The sequence below is a fragment of the Gopherus evgoodei genome, chromosome 17 (assembly GCF_007399415.2).
Source record: "Gopherus evgoodei ecotype Sinaloan lineage chromosome 17, rGopEvg1_v1.p, whole genome shotgun sequence".
In the NCBI taxonomy this organism is placed as follows: Eukaryota; Metazoa; Chordata; order Testudines; family Testudinidae; genus Gopherus; species Gopherus evgoodei.
Window position 1 is genome coordinate 22,730,613 of NC_044338.1, and position 21,002 is coordinate 22,751,614.

General features: G+C 46.2%; 1 protein-coding gene across 15 annotated transcripts in view; it reads right to left on the bottom strand.

Moving 5' to 3' along the window:
* Nucleotides 1–21,002, bottom strand: part of TSPOAP1 (TSPO associated protein 1) — a 181,154-nt gene that overhangs the window by 72,175 nt on the left and 87,977 nt on the right. For 13 of the 15 annotated variants that reach the window (XM_030536443.1, XM_030536446.1, XM_030536436.1 and 10 more), the window contains exons 8-13: nucleotides 20,859–20,948; nucleotides 18,348–18,470; nucleotides 17,268–17,372; nucleotides 16,665–16,715; nucleotides 7,745–7,765; nucleotides 2,010–2,211 (exon numbers count right to left, since the gene is read on the bottom strand). In XM_030536443.1, the coding sequence (XP_030392303.1) occupies nucleotides 2,010–2,211; nucleotides 7,745–7,765; nucleotides 16,665–16,715; nucleotides 17,268–17,372; nucleotides 18,348–18,470; nucleotides 20,859–20,948 (592 nt within the window). The remainder of the gene's footprint in view (nucleotides 1–2,009; nucleotides 2,212–7,744; nucleotides 7,766–16,664; nucleotides 16,716–17,267; nucleotides 17,373–18,347; nucleotides 18,471–20,858; nucleotides 20,949–21,002) is intronic. The other 2 variants (XM_030536438.1, XM_030536439.1) reach the window with 2 other exon arrangements.

Consider the following 21,002-nt stretch of genomic DNA (forward strand, 5'->3'; position numbering starts at 1 on the left):
GACAAATAGGAAAATGTTTGGGAAAATTTTCACACAGAAATCAATCCCTTAAACAAAATTCTGAATTTCAAACATTTTCAAACAGCTTTAAGGGGTGATTGTTGTGAAAATGTTTGCAAACTATTATGGTCTTTATTGAAATATCAAAATTTGGAAAATGCTGATGAGATTTAGTATCTAAGTTTGTAGAAAAACTTATGAGAAAAGGTACGTAACCACGTTATTTTATATATTATATAAACACAGGGGCAGAGCTAAGGTTTTTTGGCAACTTGCTAGTTGGCATTTCTTGACTCCTGAGGTCTTTGCCTCCAACTTCACACTGACTGTGGAATGGTGCTGGAGAGTCCCACGTTTATTGTTTCTCAGTGATTCCAGAAAACTGCTTTCAGGTTCTTCAAGTAAAAAGAGTCCATTTTTAGCCACCAATCCCACAAACTCACCCTGGGCTCTGGAAGCCAAGCTAGTTTTCTTTGCACCAGTAACGCAAGCAAAATTATCAATGACACCAGGATAGTGTTATTGTCTTCTGTTGGTGTGCAAGGGAACTCAGCAGCATTAGCATGAATTTGCCCCCAGGCACAGGGGCAACACAAGGACCTATTCTAAGTAAAGCTGGGCACATTTTTGGCAAATAGTTTATTCGCAGAAAAATGCTGTTTCAGTCAACCCTAAACCAGCTGTGACTTTGTGCAGAGTTTGCTAAACCATTTCCACCCCATCGAAAAATTGAAATGTTTCAGTAATGCTGAAACATTCCAGGCTAAGACTTGCAAGGGGCACCATCACCTCCTCACTCACTCTCAGTGAAATGGTGAAACTGAAACAAAATCTTTCAAATCAGAGCAAACAAAACATTTTGTTAGACCTGACTCAAAATGTTCTTGGACTTTTTCAATTCACTACAAACTCTGAAAAAGTTCATTTTTCATTTGACCCAAAATAAAGCTTTTCTTCAATTTTTTCAGATTGCCAGCAACCAAAGAAGATTTTTTGCCCAGCTCTAATTGATGATGCCTTAAGTGTGATTTACGTGGTGCACAAGTATTGTGAAGATCCTCTGTACAAGGGTGAATTTCATCCCTCACAGAGAGAGTCCACAAGATGCACAGTGGAGGAAATTGCTTTGATGATTGCCTAAAGTGCAAAAATTCACAGATTTTCAAGGCCAGAAAGGCTCATTATGATAATCTAATTTGACCTCCTGCATGACTCCAGCCAGAAAGTGTCACCCAGAGAGCCCACAACTGCTGGTGGAACTAGAGTGTATCCTTGAGAAAGGCACCCAAGCTCAGTTTAAAGCTCCAAGGGATAGAGAATCCATCTCATTCCTTGGTAAGTTGTTTCAGTGGATGAGGACAGCATTTGATCAAGGCTTGCACCTGCAATCCTTACGAAGGGCCCAGATGCTCTCCCTCAATCCTCTTGCATGCTGCCTTGTATTTAAACACAAATATTATGGAGGCATCATTAGTGGCTCCAGAGCTAAGGCTGTGCTGAAATTTGCATTTATAGAATATCAGGGTTGGAAGGGACCTCAGGAGGTCATTTAGTCCAGCCCCCTGCTCAAAGCAGGACCAACCCCAACTAAATCCCCAAATGGCCCCCTCAAGGATTAAACTCACAACCCTTGTTTAGCAGGCCAATGCTCAAACCACTGAGCTCTCCCTCCCTTCCCCATTGTTAGCTATTGTACCCTCCTCCTCCCCAACTAACACCATTTACTGCTGGGCATAGACCTAATTATCTGGGAAATTATTCCAAGCAAATGTTTAGTAGTTCGGGGCTAGGAATTAAAGACGCCTTTTGTAAATATAAAGCGTCTGTGGAATATTTCCCTCCAACAACTGAAGTGTTAAGTATGTGTTGCTCTAAATCAGTCTCAGACATATGCTAGTGGGGTTTTAAAAGGAACTGAAGAGATGAGAGAATTATTCCCATTACTGATCCTAATTGGTTCTATCTGCACTCAAGAAAGCCAACAGACAAAGCACTCATCAGCTTCTCACAGCAGTTACCCTTCTCCCATTGGCGGCACTGGGATTGAGGGATGGAACAGCAGGGCATGAGCGGGAGCTCAGAAGTCACCAATGTTGAGGTCAGAGGGCCAGTCTTCCCTGCCTGTAGCTGGAATCGTTTGAGTTCCTGAGACAGGAGGCTGAACTGTTCGATGTGGCTGCGGCACTGATCCTCCAGATCTCTCACCTGGGCCTGGCAGGGAAGCAAAGCAAAGTGAGGCACAAACACAGGCCTGAACTGAGACAAGGCTCTGAATAGCAGCAGTCTTTGCTGTGTCCTTCCATGTAAGGGAGCTGGGATATTCAGAGGATGAAAGGATGGAGGTGCCCAAATCCCAGAGATGATCAGTAGGGGTGGCAGCTCCCAGGCCATAGGCCCTTTGAAAATCCCAGTCCCAACAGACAACTTTAGGATTGGTCCCACTCTAATCCCAAAATGAGCCATCAGTGGAAAGCTGCTTTGGGCCTGCAATTTCCCCTGCTTACACCCATACAGGAGAAAATGTAGGAGGGGCTAGAAGCGAGTCAAACAAGGCCCTCTGAGATCGGGGAGATGGGAAGGATTTTCACATCAAAGTCATATCTCCAAAACAGATTCCACCAGACTGAGCTAATCTAGGGAGCCTCCCTGGGACATGAGGCCTCCAGCAGCTTACCCACCAAACCACTGGGGACAGGAGCCCTAACATTCCCCTCCTGGGCCAAGTTCAGCCATGAGTAAGAGACTCCAGGGAGCAACAGAGCATCAAGACCCCTGAACTATCCAGGAACCTGCACACGCCCCATTGATGTCCACAACCCACCTCCAGGAATTGTTTTCCATGGGGGACCGTGGATTGCAGCAGAAGTAGGAAAGCAGAGGAGGTGACTCTCCAGAGGGAGATGTGGGGGCTACGAGGATCACTTGAGGGTCACCTGCACTCCCCTGGCTTCTGGCCCCAGAGTGCCCCTCCTTCCTGCGTGCCTGCACCCCAGAGCTGGGCTCTTGTCCCAATAGGTTTAAAAATACACATAATATCTCCAACATAGCCTACTGCAACTCCCCCACCTGACTCCCTCAATGCCTCAAGCCCACACAGCTTCCAGAAATCAACAACCACTCAGCCTTTAACATCCCTTTTAAGCCCACTCCTAACAAACAAACAAAACGTATGAGAGCCTGCCACGAATGTTCTGTCTAAATACTTTTTCAACGGAAGATGTAGTTTCCACAGGAAAAATCTCCGATTTCCCCCAAATTTTTAATTTTTCAGGTCAGTTCAGGTCACTAATCCGGGGCTGCACGAGAGGCAGTGGTGCCTCATGGGAGGAGTTGTAGTTTGGGTGCCTTACATCTATTCTTCTCTATGGACTGTGCTCCCCTGTGGGACTATGTCTCGCATGATTAAGGCTGAAAGCTGCGAGTTTGTCATGGAGGTCATGGAAGTCACAGATTTCACGACTTTCTGTGACCTCTGCAACGCCCGGTGTGCCTGGCTCAGGGATCCCGGCCAAAGGGAGCTGTGAAGCCAGTGCTCTGAGCAGAGGCAGTGTGCAGAGGTAAGCGCCACCCAGAGCCCACCTCACCCCGTCCCGTGCCCCAATCCTCTGCCCACTTCCACACCTGGACTCTGCTGCTGGGGTGGGGGAGGTGGAGTGGAACCAGGTAGGGAGCCTGCCAGCCCCACCAACCCCTCCCTGCCCAGCACCAGCAGGGGTCCCGGGACTAGCACCACGGCTCACCCCCGCTCCAGCACCAGTAGGATCCCGGGCCACACACCACCCTCCCCCCAGCACCCAGGCTGCCCTCCACCAGCATCTGCAGGGCCCCCAGACAGTCCCATCCCTCCCAAGTTTTAGTCACGGGTATTTTTAGTAAAAGTCATGGACAGGCCACGAGTTTTTGTTCACTGCCCGTGACCTGTCTGCGACTAAAACGTAGCCTTACACATGATGCACTGCAGTCTCCACTCTGAACATTTAGTTTAAATCAGAAACATCAAAATGAAAAATTTTGAATCAACATTTTTCAAAGCTTTCTGCTCCGTGAACATTTTTGATATGTCGAGCTTTCGTCACAGTTTGGAATGAAAACGACTGGAATTTTCTGTAGAAAAGAAATTCTGATTTTTGACCAACTCTAAAAACGATACATTTGAATCTCCTGTCCTTTTCCAGATGAGCACAAGACTTTTCCATTCAGTTAACAACTAACAAAATCATCCAAAGCACAGGACTTGGTGGAGATGGGGGACTTCAACTACCCAGACATCTGTTGGGAAAATAACATAGCAGGGCACAGATTATCCAACAAATTCTTGGAATGCACTGGAGACCATTTCAGAAGATGGAGACAGCTACTAGGGGGGAGGCTGTTCTAGATTTAATTTTGAAAAATAGGGAGGAACTGGTTGAGAATTTGAAAGTGGAAGGCAGCTTGGGTGAAAGTGATCATGAAATGATAGAATTCATGATTCTAAGGAACGGTAGGAGGGAAAAGAGCGAAATAAAAACAATGGATTTCAAGAAGGTAGACTTGAGCAAACTCCGGAACATGACAGGCATGATCCCATGGGACGCAAGTCTAAGAGGAAAAACAATTGAAGACAGTTGGCAGTTTTTCAGAGAGACATTATTAAAGGCACAAGAGCAAACTATCTCACTGTGTAGGAAAGATAGGAAGTATGATAAGAGACCACCCTGGCTTAACCAGGAGATCTTCAATGATCTAAAACTCACTGGATGTCTAACATTGTGAATGCCAGTGAAAACGAGGAAGGATCAGAGTCTAAAACAGGGGAAGCACAAGTCAAATATTGCTTAGACAAATTAGATGTCTTCAAATCAGCAGGCCCTGATGAAATGCATCCTAGAACAGTCAAGGAGCTGACTGAGGAGACATCTGAGCCCATTAGCAATTATCTTTGAAAAGTCATGGAAGACAGAAGACATTCCAGAAGACTGTAAAAGGGCAAATATAGTGCCCATCTATAAAAAGGAAAATAAGGATAACCCAGGGAATTACAGTCCAGTCAGCTTAACTTCTGTACCCAGAAAGATAATGAAGGAAATAATTAAGCAATCAGTTTGCAAATACCTAGAAGATAATAAGGTGATAAGTAACAGTCAGCATGGATTTGTCAAGAACAAATCGTGTCAAGTCAACCAAATAGCTTTCTTTGACAGGGTAACAAGCCTTGTGGTTGGGGGGGAAGTAGTAGATGTCATGTATCTTGACTTTAGTAAGGCTTTTGATACTATCTCACATGACCTTCTCATAAACAAACTAGGGAAATACAACCTAGATGGAGCTACTATAAGATGGGTGCAGAACTGGTTGGAAAATCGTTCCCAGAGAGCAGTCATCAGTGGTTCACAGTCATGCTGGAAGGGCATAACGAGTGGGGTCCTGTAGGGATCGGTTCTGTTCAATATCTTCATCAAGGATTTATATAATGGCATAGAGGGTATTTCTAAAGTTTGTGGATGATACCAAGCTGGGAGGGATTACAAATGCTCTGGAGGATAGCATTAAAATTCAAAATGATCTGGACAAACTGGAGAAATGGTCTGAAATAAACAGGATGAAATTCAATAAGGACAAATGCAAAGTACTTCACTTAGGAAGGAACAATCAGCTGCACACATACAAAATGGGAAATGACTACCTAGGAAGGGGAACTGTGGAAAGGGATCAGGGGGTCATAGTGGATCACAAGCTAAATATGAGTCAACAGTGTAACACTGTTGCAAAAAAAGCAAACATCATTCTGGGATGTATTAGCAGGAGTATTGTAAGCAAGACACAAGTAGTAATTCTTCCACTCTACTCCATGCTGATTAGGCCTCAACTGGAGTATTGTGTCCAGTTCTGGGTGCCACATTTCAGGAAAGATGTGGACAGATTGGAGAAAGTCCAGAAAAGAGCAACAAAAATGAATAAAGGTCTAGAAGATATGAGCTATGAGGGAAGACTGAAAAAACTGGGTTTGTTTAGTCTGGAGAAGAGAAGACTGAGGGGGGGACATAATAACAGTTTTCAAGTCCATAAAAGGTTGTTACAAGGAGGAGGGGGGAAAGTTGTTCTTCTTAACCTCCGAGGATAGGACAAGAAGCAATGGGCTTAAATTGCAGCAAGGGAGGTTTAGGTTGGACATTAGGAAAAACTTCCTGTCAGAGTGATTAAGCACTGGAATAAATTGCTTAGGGAGGCTGTGAAATCTCCATCACTAGGGATTTTTAAGAGCAGGTTGGACAAACACCTTTCAGGGATGGTCTAGATAATACTTAGCCCTGCCCTGAGTGCAGAGGACTGAACTAGATGACCTCTCGAGGTCCCTTCCCATCCTATGATTCTATGAACTCCTGACAATGTCTGCATTTTACTTTAGAAGAATTAACCGTCTGCAGCACTTGAGTCCATTCCGTTACTTGCCTCATATCACTGGATCAACAGCTTTCACACTTAATATAGTAAGCATGAGAGACCACCCCTAGGCTATTTAACATTGTTAAGACTAACAAATGACAGCTAGCCAGCTTTGCACTGAGCCAGGTGATCTGATGCCCTGCCCACCTTACGGAAGTTTTTAGATTCTAACAAACCAAAGACTGCTAACTATTCATACCTTTGCCTTTTCCCTGCTCCTCCATGCACAAAGACTGCTGATTCCACCCATTAGCTAACCCCTTACCTGTAACCGTTAAGTTATCCCACCAATTCCCCGTCTCGTCTAGGGCGTGATCTATACTTAAATCTTATGTCTATATAGTTACAGCACTCAGACAGGGAGAGCTGTGCCTGGACCCAAGAGGAGGCAGCCGGGCTCTCAGCGAGGAGCAAGGAGCCAAGACCCCAGGAGGCAGCATGGCTCCCAGCAGGGAGATCAGGTGGCAGCCCAACCCAAGAGCCTGGGTGGCAGCCCAGCTTGGACTGGAGACAAGGTAGCAGCCCATCTGGGGAGCAGAGGGGTGGCTTTCTTGTCAATTTCACAGCTCAAGTGGAGACATGAAATTGACAAGACAGCCAACAGCTGATTTAGGAAATGCAGTGATCACCCTAACTACACCCACATAAGCCCTACATCTCTTGTGGAGGTGGACGGCACTTACATCGGCGGGAGCAAGGCTGTAGTGTAGACACTGACATAGTTAGGTTGACATAAGCTGCCTTATGTCAACCTAACTCTGCATGTAAACCAAGCCAGAGAATCTGAAAAAATAGAAAACCTGGAAGAGTGCACAAAAACTGAAAAAACAACCAACCCATTGTGTAGGATTTTTTTCTGAGAAAGAAAAGGTTTTAACAGGTAAGTGCTCTGCTCTGTCAAAGCAGCAACAGTAGCACCCTTTAAATTATTTTAGATCTACCTTTTAGAGATGACACCCCACACAATAGTCAGAGGGTATGTTTTCACTACCCGCCGTATTGGCGGGTAGCAATCGATTGCTCGGGGATCGATATATCGCGTCTCATCTAGACGCGATATATCGATCCCCGAACGCGCCTATATCGATTCCGTAACTCCACCAACCCCAACAGAGTTGCAGAATCGACAGGGGGAGCCACGGACATCGATCCCACGCCATGAGGATGGTGCGTAATTCGATCTTAGATACTTCGACTTCAGCTACGTTATTGACGTAGCTGAAGTTGCGTATCTAAGATCGATTTTCCCCCGTAGTGTAGACCAGCCCAGAGTTAAGCAGCAGCAGGAGGAAAATGCCATGTTCCATTATCTCAGTACCTGCATGCAATCCAAGTTATTCTGTCAGCAAGGAAAAGAGCAAAAAGAGATTTAAAACCACATATCAGCATTTTCATTAACCAAAAATCAAGACACTGCAAAGCATAACAAAATCCTCAGTTTAGGAAACATTCTTCTCCCAATTAGTACAAAGTAAGTGTTGAGCTCCTCTGATACACCCTTCTCCCCAGCCACTAAAAGAAATTCCACAGATTGAAAGCATGAAGCGGATTGCTGCTACCTCAGAAACACACACACTCTCCAAGGGCCTCCATCAAGGGCCTTTTAATTATGAATCTCAAACCCTTTTCTCCCAACCACACTGGTGGCTGACAATTCCCTGAACTAGCTGCTCTCCTGCATCAGAGCTCCACTCAGTGCTGGAAAGACAGAGGGGTTCAGTGAGCAAGTTACAATGCCCTTATTCCTGGGAGTTGAGCCAGCCCTGACACAACTTAGAGCAGCTACCAGGCTGCTCTAAGGATATGTCTGCACCGCAGGTGAGAGATCTCATTCCTTAGTGGGGCAGACACACAAACACTAGCTCTGCCTGAACTAGCACACTACAAATTGAAGCACGGCCACAGTGGTAGTTGCTTGGGCTGGCCTCCAAGCACGACCCCAACTGAGGTAAGTCCTGAGTAGCAGCTTTACAGATCTCAATAATGGGCACATTCTTAAGGAAGGCCATAGAAAAGGCAATGGACCTTGCAGAATGAGTGGCTGAATATTTTGAGATTCATAACAAAAGTCAATGCAGGCAGATATCCACTTGATAAGCTTCTAGTTAGAGGTTGCAGACCCTTCTGCTCTATCTGCTAGCAAGACGAGCAGCCTGTGGGTCTTTCTGAAGGACTCTGTCCTATTCAGACAGAAGGTATGGACTCTACTGACGTCAAAGGTGTGCAGCAGTGCCTCCTGGTTACCTAGATGTGGTTTGGGGTGAAAGACAGCCAGGTGAATGGGCTGATTGATATGGAACTCGGAAAACACCCTGGATAAGAATTTGGAGTGGGGCCTCAGTGTGACCTCGTCCTTAAAAAATACGGTGAGAGAGGGGCATGCCACCAGGGCCCCCATTTCTCCAACCGATCATGCTGACATGATGGCTATCAGGAATGCCATTTTCACTGTCAAATGGAGCAGTGAGCTGGTAGCCCTGGGTTCAAATCGTGGCCTTGTGAGGCATTTAAGGACCAGATTGAGGTCCCATACTGGAGTAGGATGTTGGACTGGTGGATACAGGTTTCCAATCCTTTGAGGAATCTCGCTGTGGGTGGCAAAGACAGAATAATCCTCTCTTGGGGGATGGAAAGCTGTGACTGCTGCCAGGTGGACTCTCATGCAGCTCATCAATTGTCCCGAGATTCTGAGAGTTAGAAGGTAGTCCAGTATATCCGGAAGCAATGAGGTCATTAGTGAAGCATGCCTGAGGTCACAACAACTGGCAAACCTCATCCATTTCTCTGAGTACATGCTGTGAGTAGCTTGTTTCCTGCTATGTGTCAGTATTCTTTTTACGTCGTCTGAGCAGATTGCCTCTAGTCCTGTTAAGTATCAGAGGGGTAGCCGTGTTCGTCTGGATCTGTAAAAGCAGGAAAGAATCCTGTGGCCCCTTATAGACTAACAGACGTTTTGGAGCATGAGCTTTCGTGGGTGAATACCCACTTCGTCAGATGCATGTAGTGGAAATTTCCAGGGGCAGGTATATATATATATGCAGGCAAGCTAGAGATAATGAGGTAGTTCAATCAGGGAGGATGAGGCTCTGTTCTAGCAGTTGAGGTGTGAAAACCAAGGGAGGAGAAACTGGTTTTGTAATTGGCAAGCCATTCACAGTCTTTGTTTAATCCTGAGCCGATGGTGTCAAATTTGCAGATGCCAACTCTGCCCACATATCTACACCAGCGACACCATCACAGGACCTAACCAGATCAGCCACTCCATCACCGGTTCATTCACCTGCACCTCCACCAATGTAATATACGCCATCATATGCCAGCAATGCCCCTCTGCTATGTACATCGGCCAAACTGGACAGTCGCTACGGAAAAGGATAAATGGACACAAATCAGATATTAGGAATGGCAATATACAAAAACCTGTAGGAGAACACTTCAACCTCCCTGGCCACACTATAGCAGACCTTAAGGTGGCCATCCAGCAGCAAACAAACTTCAGGACCAGATTTCAAAGAGAAACTGCTGAGCTTCAGTTCATCTGCAAATTTGACACCATTAGCTCAGGATTAAACAAAGACTGTGAATGGCTTGCCAACTACAAAACCAGTTTCTCCTCCCTTGGTTTTCACACCTCAACTGCTAGAACAGGGCCTCATCCTCCCTGATTGAACTGACCTCGTTATCTCTAGCTTGCCTGCATATATATATATACACACCTGCCCCTGGAAATTTCCACTACATGCATCTGACGAAGTGAGTATTCACCCACAAAAGCTCATGCTCCAAAACGTCTGTTAGTCTATAAGGTGCCACAGGATTCTTTGCTGCTCTTCTAGTCCTGTTAGCCATCGACAAACCATGCACAGAGACCTAGCACTGCAAGACTGAAGTGAAGAATCTGCCTGCCTTCCTGGGACAGGAGATGAGGAGCAGCAGGGAGAATGATCAGCGAGCAAAATGGTCAGCTGTGTCCGGTAAGGAAACCACGTTTGCCTGAGCCAAGTCGGAACTATTAGGATGACTCTGGCTTTATTTTTCTTTATTTTGAGCATAGCTTTGGCTATTAGGGGAGTCAGCGGGAATGTGCACAGAAGAGCTGATGACCACTGAATGTGAAAAGTATCCCACAAGACCGGGAGAGTCAATCTGTCCCTCAAGCAGAAGTGTGTACATTTCTAGTTTAACTCTGTGGCAAAGGAGTCTACTGGAGGGGTGTCCCCATTGACAAAACACATGGTGCAATTTACGGGGGTCTATTTCCCACTCATGATCTTCGAAGATATGCCTGCTGAATGCATCTGCACTCACATTCTGAACCCCTGAGAGACAGGCTGCTGTGATGACAATCTGGTTGCATATGCACCAATACCAAAGTTTGACAGCCTTGGTGAAGAAGGAGGGGGATCTTGCCCCTCCTTGGCGACTGCTGTAAAATATGCATGATGTATTGTCCATCATGATCTTTGTGTGTTTGCTCTGGGCAGTGGCAGGAAATGAAGACAGGCATATCCGGCCAAAGGGGCGCACTCAGGATTGAAGGTGATTCTGGCTGACAGTGAAACAAAGGAATCGTTTGTGGGATGGGTGGATAGTGATATGGAAATACGCATCTTGAAGGTCAAGGCACAGAGAACCAATCCCCTTGCTCTAGTGACAGAATTACCACTGCAAGTGTTACCATTTTGAATCGTTGTGCCTTCACACAGGTGTTGGTACCAGGAAGTACCTATAATAAACCCCCTTCATTCTGTGCTGCATGGGGACTGGTTCTATAGCTCCCAAGTGTAACAAAGTGTCTCTTTCTTGAAGAAGTAAGCTCTTGTGAGAGGGGTCCCTGAAGAGGGACAGTGAAGGGAGGCTTGATGGAAATGTAGTAAAGTGGATAGTGTGTCCTGTGAAGATGATCACCAAAACCCACTTGTCTGTAGTGATCAACTCCCAAGTCCACATGAAGTGCTGAAGGTGGTCACCAAAGGGAGGAAGGCTGGTGAATCGGTGCAGCTGAAGAGGATGACGATGGTAATTCAAGCCCTCAACCAACCCATCAAAATCACTGCTTGGAGGCGGACAGTTGCAAGCCGGGAGGCTGAGAAGTGGACTGTTTCCTTCTCTGGAATCTCTGCCTCTTCTGGTGCAGTTCATAAGAACTCTGGGAGGATAGGAATTGGGCAGGGTGGGATCTCTGGGTCCTCTGGGACTTGTTGAGCTTTCTCTTGTAGGTGAGTGTGTAAATACCAATATAATGTAAAGTAGCTCTAGAGTCCCTTAGTATTTGCAGAGACCTTTCTGTTCTATCTGCAAACAACTTAGACCCATCAAAAGAAAGGTCCTGTACTGTATTCTGGACCTCTTTTGGGAATCCAAAGAGTTGGAGCCAGGAAGCGACTCACATAACTATCACCGTAGCAATCAAACAGGAAGCAGTATCAGAGGTGACAAGGGAGGCTTGTAGGGCTGTTCTGGCAAGTAGATGGCCCTCCACAATAACTGTCTGGAACTGCTCTCTGGGCTCTGTCAGTAGGTGATTCACAAAATATTCAGCTTGGTATAGTTCATGATTGTACTTTGCCACTAACATCTGTTTCTAAGTTAGAAGGAGGCAGAGGAATAAGATTAAGGGGCACATTTGATAACTGCTTTCAACTACCTGAAAGGGGATTCCAAAAAGGATGGATCTAGACTGTTCTCAGTGGTAGCAGATGACAAAACAAGGAAACAAGCTGAAGTGGGGGAGGTTTAGGTTGGATATTAGGAAAAACTTTTTCACTAGGAGGGTGGTGAAGCACTGGAATGGGTTCCCTAGGGAGGTGGTCGAATCTCCTTCCTTAGAGGTTTTTAAGATCAGGCTTGACAAAGCCCTCGCTGGGATGATTTAGTTGGGGATTGGTCCTGCTTTGAGCAGGGGGGTGGACTAGATGACCTCCAGAGGGCCTTTCCAACCATGATATTCTATGATTCTATGACTTATGAGGAGAGGCTGAGGGAAGTGATCTTATTTAATCTGCAGAAGAGAAGAGTGAGGGGGGATTTGATAGCAGCCTTCAGGTACCTGAAGTGGGGTTCCAAAGACGATGGAGCTCGGCTGTTCTCACTGGTGGCAGATGACAGAACAAGAAGCAATGGTCTGAAGTTGCAGTGGAGGAGGTCTAGGTTGGATATTAGGAAACACTATTTCACTTCGAGGGTGGTAAAGGGTAACAATGAAATCCTTGCTGATCTTAAATACAAAAAAGAAGCTTACAAAAAGTAGAAGATTGGACAAATGACCAGGGAGGAGTATACAAATATTGCTCAGGCATGCAGGAGTGAAATCAGGAAGGCCAAATCACACTTGGAGTTGCAGCTAGCAAGGGATGTTAAGAGTAACAAGAAGGGTTTTTTCAGGTATGTTAGCAACAAGGTGGTGGTCAAGGAAAGTGTGGGCCCCTTACTGAATGAGGGAGGCAAACTAGTAACAGAGGACATGGAAAAAGCTAATGTACTCAATGCTTTCCCGCCCCCCCCCCCCGTCTTCATGAACAAGGTCAGCTCCCAGACTACTGCACTGGGCAGCACAGTATGGGGTGGAGGTGACCAGCCCTCTGTGGAGAAAGAAGTGGTTCAGGGCTATTTAGAAAAGCTGGACGAGCACAAGTCCATGGGGCCAGATGCGCTGCATCTGAGGGTGCTAAAGGAGTTGGTGAATGTGATTGCAGAACCATTGGCCATTATCTTTGAAAACTTGTGATGATCAGGGAAGGTCCCGGAAGACTGGAAAAAGGCTAATGTAGTGCCCATCTTTAAAAAAGGGAAGGCGCAAGATCCAGGGAACTACAGGCAAATCAGCCTCACTTCAGTCCCTGGAAAAATCATGGAGCAGGTCGTCAAGGAATCAATTCTGAAGCACTTAGAGGAGAGGAAAGTGATCAGGAACAGTCAGCATGGATTCACCAAGGGAAAGTCATGCCTGACTAACCTAATTGTCTTCTATTATGAGATAACTGGCTCTGTGGATGAGGGGAAAGCAATGGACGTGTTATTCCTTGACTTTAGCAAAGATTTTGATACGGTCTCCCACAGTATTCTTGCCAGCAAGTTAAAGAAGTATGGGCTGGATGAATGGATTATAAGGCAGATAGAAAGCTGGCTAGATCATCGGGCTCAACAGGTAGTGATCAATGGCTCCATGTCTAGTTGGCAGACAGATGGAGTGCCCCAAGGGTCGGTCCTGGAGCCGGTTTTGTTCTGTATCTTCATTAACGATCTGGAGGATAGCGTGGACTGCACTCTCAGCAAGACTGCAGATGATACTAAATGGGGAAGAGTGGCAGATACGCTGGAAGGTAGGGATAGGATACAGAGGGACCTAGATAAATTAGAGGATTGGGCCAAAAGACATCTGATGAGGTTCAACAAAGACAAGTGCAGAGTCCTGCACTTAGGACAAAAGAATCCCATGCACTGCTACAGACTAGGGACCAACTGGTTAAGTTCTGCAGAAAAGGACCTTGGGATTACAGTGGATGAGAAGCTGGATATGAGTCAGCAGTGTGCCCTTGTTGCCAAGAAGGAAAACAGCGTTTTGGGCTGTATAAGTAGGAGCATTGCCAGCAGATCGAGGGACGTGATCATTCCCCTCTATTCGGCATTGGTGAGGCCTCATCTGGAGTACTGAGTCCAGTTTTGGGCCCCACACTACAAGAAGGATGTGGAAAAATTGGAGAGAGCCCAGAAAAGGGCAACAAAAATGATTACATGCATCCAACAAAGTGGGTATTCACCCACAAAAGCTCATGCTTCAATACGTATGTTAGTCTATAAGGTGCCACAGGACTTTTTGCTGCTTTTACAGATCCAGACTAACACGGCTACCCCTCTGATACTTAAAAATGATTAAGTGGCTGGAACACATGACTTATGAGGAGAGGCTGAGGGAACTTCGATTATTTAGTCTGCAGAAGAGAAGAATGAGGGGGGATTTGATAGCTGCTTTCAATTACCTGAAAGGGGGTTCCAAAAAGGATGGGTCTAGACTGTTCTTAGTGGAACCAGTGGACAGAACGAGGAGTAATGGCCTCAAGTTGCAGATGGGAAGGTTTAGGTTGGATATTAGGAAAAACATTTTCACTAGGAGGGTGGTGAAGCACTGGAATGGGTTACCAAGGGAGGTGGTCAAATCTCCTTCCTTGACAAAGTCCTGGCTGGGATGATTTAGTTGAGGTTGGTACTGCTTTGAGCAGGGAGTTGTACTGGATGACCTCCTGAGGTCCCTTCCAACCCTGATATTCTATGATTCTATGAAGCACTGGAATGAGTTACCTAGGGAGGTGGTGGAATTTCCATCCTTAGAGGTTTTTAAGGTCAGGCTTGACAAAGCCCTGGCTGGGATGATTTAGTTGGGGTTGATCCTGCTTTGAGCAGGCGGTTGGACTGGGTGGCCTCCTAGCGTCTCTTTCAACCCTAATCTTCTGATTCTATGACAAAGGATCACCAACTGTTGGAGCCTCCTGACAGGCATAACCAACATCTTAGGCGAAGAATGAATCTCCCCGTCTTCCTTCAAACATGCAATAGTCTAACCCAAACTAAAGAATGGCACCTTTGAGGTAATGGACCTAGCGAACTATTGCAAATATTAAACCTTTCTTCTCTGATCAAGCTTGTTAAGAAGCTAGCTAAATGCCAGCTTCAAACTCCTCTAGCAGAAGCCATATCCTAGACATGCCACAATCCAGATTCAGGTCAGCAAATGGTAAGGAAACAGACAGCAGCACTGGTGGTCAGTCTCTTGTGTCAATGGAACACTGATGTCCATTCTCAAACCTCTGGACTCTGCAGCATTCAACACAGTCAGCCACAAGATATTTCTGTCCCATCTAAGCAAGGTGGCAGGGGCCAATGAAAGAACTACAATAGTCTGACCACTTCCTGGAGGGAGATGCCCAAGGGTCATTACGTGAACCTGCACCTTTACCCCCAGGCTTCTTGCTTGTGGAGCTCCACAATGATCTATTCAACTCAAAATGCAGCAGCCTGCTGAACTGGTGAGACATCACAAGGTCAAATGCCAGCAAGATGCAGATGAGACATAGACCTAGCTGTCTACCCTTTACAACAAACAACAGTGCCATTGTCACCAAGCAAACCTAGATGTCCCAGAACCAAGATGAAAAAGGGTTAGTTAAAGCTCCTGGTTGGCAGAGGAGAACTCTGTGAAGGGTGCAGCATGGCACAGTCTCCATCAGTCAAAGACACATACCCATACCTGCTCAGCTGACTTCACAGTTTCTTATAGACTCCTCACTGACACCAAGGTCTCATAAGAAATGCATTTTGCCATTTCTGATTGTGTTCCATCACTGGAGAGGAAGAACAGGCTTCAACAGCACACACCTTCATTACCCTTCAACTGCACTGTAAGGAAGCAGCTCACTTGGGCTTGGAAGCTTCAGCACTGAGAAAATTACTACTAATGGAGAGTGCAGCAGCTCATGCCCTGGGCATAAAACCTGACCCTCACTCACTATACTGGATTCCCCTAAATCATCATGCCAAGTTGAAACTGCTGGTCCTTTGTCATTATGCCTCTAAACAGCCTGGGCCCAGGTTATCCAAGAGATCACCTCATGCGTAGGATCAAAACGATGGTCATCACTTCTCTCCACTGGCATAATGAAGTTGGCTGTCACAACCATAAAGCTTGTTTGGGCGGGGGGCAGAGCATTGGGGGGGACTGGCACTTTGGGAGACTGTGGCATTTGTTCCTGCTGGATGAAAGAACTACCTCAAACCTCACCACTTTCCATTCCAAGAGCTAAGCCGCATCTTTGCTGTGTCTCCTGTAATAGCAGCACAGACCACACAACATAAAAACCAACCAACCAAAAACCCACATGCAGAAAGTCATGGAGAAGGGTGCAGACATGACAGTTATGTTGTTTAATGCATCACTGGCAGATGTACAGACACCACAGTGATGGTCATTGTCTGAACCCGAACTGAGTAAACAGTCTTAGGGCAGATTTTCCAAGAGGATCAGCATGCCAGGTGTCAAGCTCTTGAAAATTCTGGCCCTAATGACTACTCAGCCTGACTGACAGATAAGTGCGCACCACACTGCAGTGAGACAGGTCTACCACTTGCAGTGTTTGCTAGGGAACATTCTGACCCAGGAACATCAGCCCACAAAGAAACGAAGTGTTAAAGCTATTAGAGACCAAGTTTGCAAACATCTGCCTGATTTTGCCTTTCCATCTTACCTCCAGTAGCTGCACTGCTCCTTCATGTTCCCTTTTTGCCTCTGCCTGGGCCTGAAGTCAAACAAGAGACAAGAAGTTACTCATCAAACACTCATCAGAAAGCTCACTTCTGCTGTCAGCATCTCAACAGGCAGCAAGATAGATTTAAAAGCCTGAATAGAACAACAGGATCAGAGACATCCTTGATCTATTGACAAAGAGCCTTTGCAGATTAGAATTGTCATGCATGAGAACAGCCCCTTGTAGTGCACAGGTATCAGAGTTGCCCCTGGCACAGACACACTTCCCTGGATTAGTTTATCTGGTAAACTCACACATACCTCCTCCCTGCACAGTCCCATCAAGGAACATAAGAACAGCCATACTGGGTCAGACCAAAGGTCCATCTAGCCCAGTATCCAGTCTAACAACAGTGGCCAATGCCAGGTGCTCCAGAGGGAATGAATCTAACCGGAAATGATCAAGTGATCTCTCTCCTGCCATCCATCTCCACCCTCTGACAAACAGAGGCTAGGGAAACAATGCAGGAGTTCCATCTCTTTCCAGGGGGGATTCAGAAAGTTAAAGTGTCCATTTTCTTATTGTCTCGCACTCGCTACGTACGTGCTGCAACCATCTGACTTCCTCTTGTTTCTCCTGCAGTGCTAGCTGGGCTTCCTTGTGTTCAGCCTCCAGATGCTGCCTTCGCTCAGCCACATCTCTCATATGCTGGAGAAGAAGTCACACACAATTTAGGGGAGGCATTGTCGAAGCGTTGCTTCTCGGAGCTCTACTGAGGGCCTCATCCTCCATGCTTTCCTGATGGCAATTAACAGACCGTGCGTTTCTCACAGACTAATTAAAAAAGGGGGAGGTTACTTTCAGGGGGCGGAGTTCTAGCACATAATGGCCAGATCCTTGGCCTCCCAAAGTGCTTTCCAAGCCACTCTAGCAATATAAATAGGATCCCTAGCGGCCTCATGCAGCTTTACACCACTAGCTTCCCCCTCAGACGCAGAGCGCATGTAGAAGAGTGGTATGCCAGGTACGCTAAGAGGGCAGGCCATCACACACAGCACTCTGGCCAGTCCTCAGCCAGCAAAGCAGTCCCTGTGGGATCACAGCAGCCAGTATAATTTAGAGTCACTCTCGACAGACAAGAGACTTGTCAAAAACCAGATATCTGAAATGAGAACCTTCTTGTAGAAGCCAGAGGAGCCCAGTTTGAGAAACTCCCAAAGTAGGGAAAGCCACCAACAGCGGTACTATACATAGGTGACCCAAACAAATCATGCAAACATACTGCAGGAAATCAACCGCTACCCCTCCAACTTGGCTGCCTTCCAACATATCGCAGCCCAGGTGGGCTGACAGTCTATTGTCTGTGGTGAGCAAGCAGCACCACGGAATCATGGTGCATCAAAAATCTCCAACTGCAATAGGAAATTATAGCAATCACTTCCCTCCCATATTACCCACAGCCAAGGAAACACATTCATAAGTCTCTCTTCTCGCTGTTTATGGCAGACCTTAGACATTGCTCTAACAGACCCTCTTGAAATAGCATTAAATTAACTAGATCACTAGCTTAGACAGACCAAATACTGTAAGAAAGGGGGAACTTCATGTCCTTTCCTGAGCAAACCAATCAAAACAGTGTTCACCATTTCAACAGCCTTTTCAAAGGCTCTGGATCTGACTAACCTTCAGCACCCGCTCTAGATTCTCCAGCTTGGTTTGGAGTCCTTGGCTCTTCTGAAGAGCAGAATCCCGTTCCTTAGTAACTAAAACAACCTGCAACTTCAGGTCGGCATTTTCAGATTCCACCTGTGGAGAGAGGACAGTGTATTAGTACAAACAGCCTCAGGCACACTTTGTATAAATAACAGAGGGCCACCATTTTTCACAGCCTGAACCACATCTTAGACTTAGAGACACCTTTCACTGGCAGGGACATGAACCTATGTCTTTTACTCTGCCGTGGGCAACCATGGCACCACATCTCCTCCCATCCCATTGGCAGTCACGTGAACCCACTCTCCTCCCATTTGTGGTCAAACACAACATTACAAAAATATTTATTTGCATCTTTCTTAATTATGACTAATGGTTAGTCACACAGCCTTCATTTGCTACTGAAGTCATATCCCGTCCCATATGTGGAGCTTTCTGAACATGATTTATGCTGGAAAGACTCTGGAGAGCCAGGCTGTACAACCTGGACACAACAAGAATAAACCCAGAGATTTGCACTTCAGGTTGGACAGAACTGTAACCTGATGTATTGTGTTCTCCTCTACATTCACCATATAAAGTGCTGATGATTAGTCTTTACATCTAATCAGAATGAACTATGACTTGGGTATTATGAGCAACTAAGATCACCAGTGTAAGGCTAATGCTCCCTTTCTGGCAGATGGCTTGTGATGATCTAGGAAGTCTTAACCATGGGGGAAATGACCAGTCTTCAGAGTGAAACTCAGTGCAAAATTTGGCTTTTTGCCTCACTTATGCCAAGAGAAGGAGCTGAGTTAAGAAACCACATCTTTGAGGCATCCTGCCCCCTGTACAAATCCTTTATCAATTCCCACGCACTTATGCACATTTAAAATCTTTCCTTTACTTGTTAGTGTGCGCCTTATGGTTACCTTAATGCCTGCAGCCAACATGATGAATTATCTTCTTTCTTTTTTCCTTGCTGCTCTGTGCATCTGTATGATTTTGATTTTCCTGTTTGTTATGACCACTGTGCACTTATTTACTGGAGGTAATGCCAGAGAGCGCAGTCACGTCTTAAAAAGCCAGTCTCCAAAGTTGGCACCATAATTACCCCACCCTGCACCCTTAGGGAGATTCACACCAGGAGTGCAGCTGGTGTTGCTGCCTCCTGTCCTGCTTCAGGGTTTCCATCAGGCAAAGGCAGCTGTAAATTGTACTTGGGTTTCTTCCCTGCTCCCTGGGGTACACTCTGCCCTCAGCCAGCTTTACCCATTTGAGGGGCACCACTGCCCCCCCCCTTATGCCCCAGCTATGGAGAAACATTTATGGCCACTTTCCTCCACTGTTACCACCCCATGGTGGACTCCACCAGCCCTCTACAAGGCCCCTCATCAAGCACTACAAAAGCAGAAATCACCATGGGGAATCACAGAATCATAAAAAGCTAGGACTGGAAGAGACTTCAAGAGGTCATCAAGTCCAGGCCCCTACGCTGTGGCAGGACCAAGTAAACCTAGACCATCGCTGACAGGTGTTTGTCCAACTTGGCCTTGAAAACTTCCAGTGACAGAGATTCCACAACCTCCCTTGGAAGCCTGTTGCAGAGCTAACTACCCTTACAGTTAGAATGTTTTTCCTATTATTGAACCTAAATCTCTCTTGCTGTAGATTAAGCCCATGACTTCTCATCCTATCTTCAGTACATATGGAGGATAATTGATCACTGTCCTCTTCAGAACAGCCCTTAACGTATTTGAGGACTGTTATCAGGTCCCCCTCTGTCTTCTTTTCTCAAGACCAACTAGGCCCAGTTGTTTTGGTCTGAACCTTTCCTCAGGTCAGGGTTTCTAAACCCTTTAACATTTGTGTTGCTCTGCTCTAGGCTCTCTCCAGTTTGTCCACATTTTTCCTAAAGTATGGTGCCCAGATCGGGACCCAGCATTCCAGCTGAGGCCATGGGCAGCGCGTGCACCCCCTGTTCAGGGAGGCTAGTCCCTTTCCCTGCTCTTCCGCCTGAGGCTATAACCCCCAGATCCTTTCTGCAGTACTATCACCTAACCAGTTATTCCCCTTTTTGTAGTTGTGCATTTGATTTTTTTCCTTCCTAAGTGTAGCACTTTGCACTTGTTTATTGAATTTGATCTTGCTGAAGTCAGACCAATTCTCCAGTTTCCCAAGGTCGCTTAGAACTCTTATCCTGTCCTCCAAAGTGCTAGCAACCCCTTCCAGTCTGGTGTCACTCTCCACTCCATTATCCAAGTCATTAATGAAAATATTACACAGTACCAGAGCCAGAGGACTGGCACCTACGGGACCCCACTAGATACACCCTCCCAGTTTCACAGCCAGCCATTGATAACTACCATTTGAATCTGGGCCACTGCTTTTTCTTAGCCCTCTGACAAGCTCTGCTTGGTAGAGGAGTTTTGCAATGTCGACATAAACATAAAATAAAAGCTAATGCTCCATTGAGGGAACAAGAGTATCCCTGGTTACCTGTCGCGCCCATTCAGCCTTCCCATTCAGTTGAGTGTTCTCCTGAGCCAGTCGTGCATTTTCACCCTGCACCACCTGCAGCTGGATTTCCTGTCCAGAGAGAATGAGCCTGTTACTACACCAAGGTTCTCTGATTAACTGCTT